Source organism: Pollachius pollachius, assembly GCF_949987615.1.
Source record: "Pollachius pollachius genome assembly, chromosome: 9".
In the NCBI taxonomy this organism is placed as follows: Eukaryota; Metazoa; Chordata; class Actinopteri; order Gadiformes; family Gadidae; genus Pollachius; species Pollachius pollachius.
The window spans coordinates 10,810,913-10,813,412 of record NC_136942.1 but is presented as its reverse complement, the minus strand read 5'-3'; the positions used below and the strand labels follow the sequence as shown (position 1 = coordinate 10,813,412).

Genomic DNA, 2,500 nt, shown 5'->3' with positions numbered 1-2,500 from the left:
GACCTGAGGTCCATCAGTGAGACCAGGTGAGTGGTGTGGTGATGCTGTGCTGCTGGTCTCAGAACATCATCCACAGCTCGGGGGCGGTGGGGGACGAGATGGCCCACTACCTGTATGTCCTGCAGTCCGTCACCCTGAACCACCTGGAGCCCCGCATGAAGACCCCCCTGGACTGCTACAGCCAGGTAGAGGGCACGCAGCACGCACGACCGCACCCAGCACGCAGGGCCGAACACACGACCGCACAACCAACCGTACCACGACCACACCACTCACGGCCGCACACACGACCGCACCCAGCACGCAGGGCCGAACACACGACCGCACAACCAACCGTACCACGACCACACCACTCACGGCCGCACACACGACCGCACCCAGCACGCAGGGCCGAACACACGACCGCACAACCAACCGTACCACGACCACACCACTCACGGCCGCACACACGACCGCACGCACGCACACAGACGCACACACACACACAAACGCACACACACACAGACACAACCACGCACACACATTAAAATGCACTCACACGCAAACCCATAGCACGCAGACAGACACACACACTGACTGACCTGTGTGTCTTTCTGTGTGTCGGTCATTGATGTATGACTGCAGATTAGTTTTTAAGTGTCAAATGAAAGAAAACCTCTGCTCTTTCCCTCCCTCAACCCCTCCCTCAAACCCCCCCCCCCCCCCCAGGACCAGAGGGAGGTCCTCCACACGCTCCGCCAAGCGGCGTTCGAGACGGAGAGCGAGAACAGTCTGAGCAACGAGCGCCGTCGCTCCCTCTGCGCCAAGGAGTTCAGGAAGCTGGGCTTCAGCGTGAGTCCACCAATCAGAATGCTCCGTTACAGGGGCCCGCCTACCAATCAAAAAGCTCTGTTACGGGGGCCCTCCCACCAATCAGCACGCTCCGTTACAGGGCCCGCCCCCCACCCAGGGGACCACGAGGGAGGGTGTCAGACTTTTCTGAACGTTGTTGTGGTTCTGTTGCTATGAGAATGATCAAACCCTGTTTCTTTGTGTGTGTGTGTGTGTGTGTGTGTGTGTGTGTGTGTGTGTGTGTGTGTGTGTGTGTGTGTGTGTGCGCGTGTGTTTGTCTGTGTGTGTGTTCGTGTGATCAGAACAACAGTAACCCGGGTCAGGACCTGGTCCGCGCCCCCCCGGGCCTCCTGGCGCTGGACACCATGGAGTACTTCTCCTCCCGCTATCCGGACGCCTACAGCAGGGTAGGAGACACCTCTTCCTGCTCCTCCTCCTCTGGGAGACACCTCCTGCTCCTCCTCCTCTGGGAGACACCTCCTGCTCCTCCTCCTCTGGGAGACACTTCCTGTATGTTAACTTCTCCCCTTTTTCTCCTGCCTGTCCCTCCTCTCCTCTGCCCCTGTCTCTCCTCTCTCCTTTCTCCTCTCCTCTCTCCACTCTCCTCCTCCTCCTCCTCCTCCACCTCTCCTACTCTTCCTCCTCCACCTCCACCTCTCCTCTCTCCTCCTCCTCCTCTCCTCCACCTCTCCTCTCTCCTCTCTCCTCCTCCTCCTGCTCCTCCACCTCTCCTCTCTCCTCCTCCTCCTCTCTCCTCCTCCTCCTCTCCTCCTCCTTCTCCTCCTCCACCTCTCCCCTCTCCTCCTCCACCTCTCCCCTCTCCTCCTCCTCCTCTCCCCTCCTCCTCCTCCTCCTCCTCTCCTCTTGTAGTTCGTGTTGGAGAACAGCAGTAGGGAGGATAAAGCACGAGTGGTCCGTTTGCCCCGCAGCAGCATCCAGGCTGACCCCTGGGTCCTCTGTGAGATCCTCCGCATCGGGGACCCGCGTGAGTCACTGGCTACCGCTAGCTCCATGGGTAGTGCGCTAGCGAGTTAGTTAGTTGAGTTATTTCACTGCTAGAGCTAACTAGTTAGTGAGTTAATTAGTTCGTTTGTGAGTTCACCGCTACAGCTAGCTCCATGGTTAGCGCACTTACGAGTTAGTTTGATAGTTTACTGTTACAGCTACCTCAATAGTTAGCTCGCTAGTGAGTGAGTGAGTTAGTTTAACGCTAGAGCTAGCTAGTTTGTGAGCTAGCTAGTTAGTTCACCGCTAGAGCTAGCTAGTTAGTCAGATAGCTAGTCCACCCCTAGAGCCAGCTAGCTAGTTGGATTGTTGGCTAGTCCACCCGCCAAGGCTAGCCAGTTTGCTAGATAGCTAAGAAGATAGATAGATAGCTAACTAGTCCACTGCCAGACTTATTTAGTTAGTCTCCTACCTAGTAATTCAGCTATTTAGCTAGCCAGCTAATTAGTCCACTGCAACACGTTGTTAGTTTTGTTACAACTATATAAAGCATAAGTTAAACCAGTACCTATATTATAAACTAGATAGCACCCTAGCTACCAAGCTTAAACCATTTAAGTCCTGTGTTACAATGCGGTATTCTCAGCTTAGGTCATAGTGTTCTACGGTAGGAGGCCTCTTCTGTCCAAAGACTAAAGCCTTCACTGCACCCCCAGCCTCGGAG

At 55.6% G+C, this 2,500-nt stretch overlaps 1 protein-coding gene across 1 annotated transcript in view; it reads left to right on the top strand.

Annotated features, from left to right (window-relative positions):
* The window catches only part of elmo3 (engulfment and cell motility 3), a 24,440-nt gene that overhangs the window by 11,260 nt on the left and 10,680 nt on the right, over positions 1-2,500 (top strand). The window contains exons 11-15 of the mRNA XM_079743747.1: positions 63-185; positions 709-831; positions 1,134-1,238; positions 1,702-1,816; positions 2,493-2,500. The exon at positions 2,493-2,500 is cut by the window's right edge and continues 129 nt beyond it. Of these exons, the coding sequence (XP_079599873.1) occupies positions 63-185; positions 709-831; positions 1,134-1,238; positions 1,702-1,816; positions 2,493-2,500 (474 nt within the window). The remainder of the gene's footprint in view (positions 1-62; positions 186-708; positions 832-1,133; positions 1,239-1,701; positions 1,817-2,492) is intronic.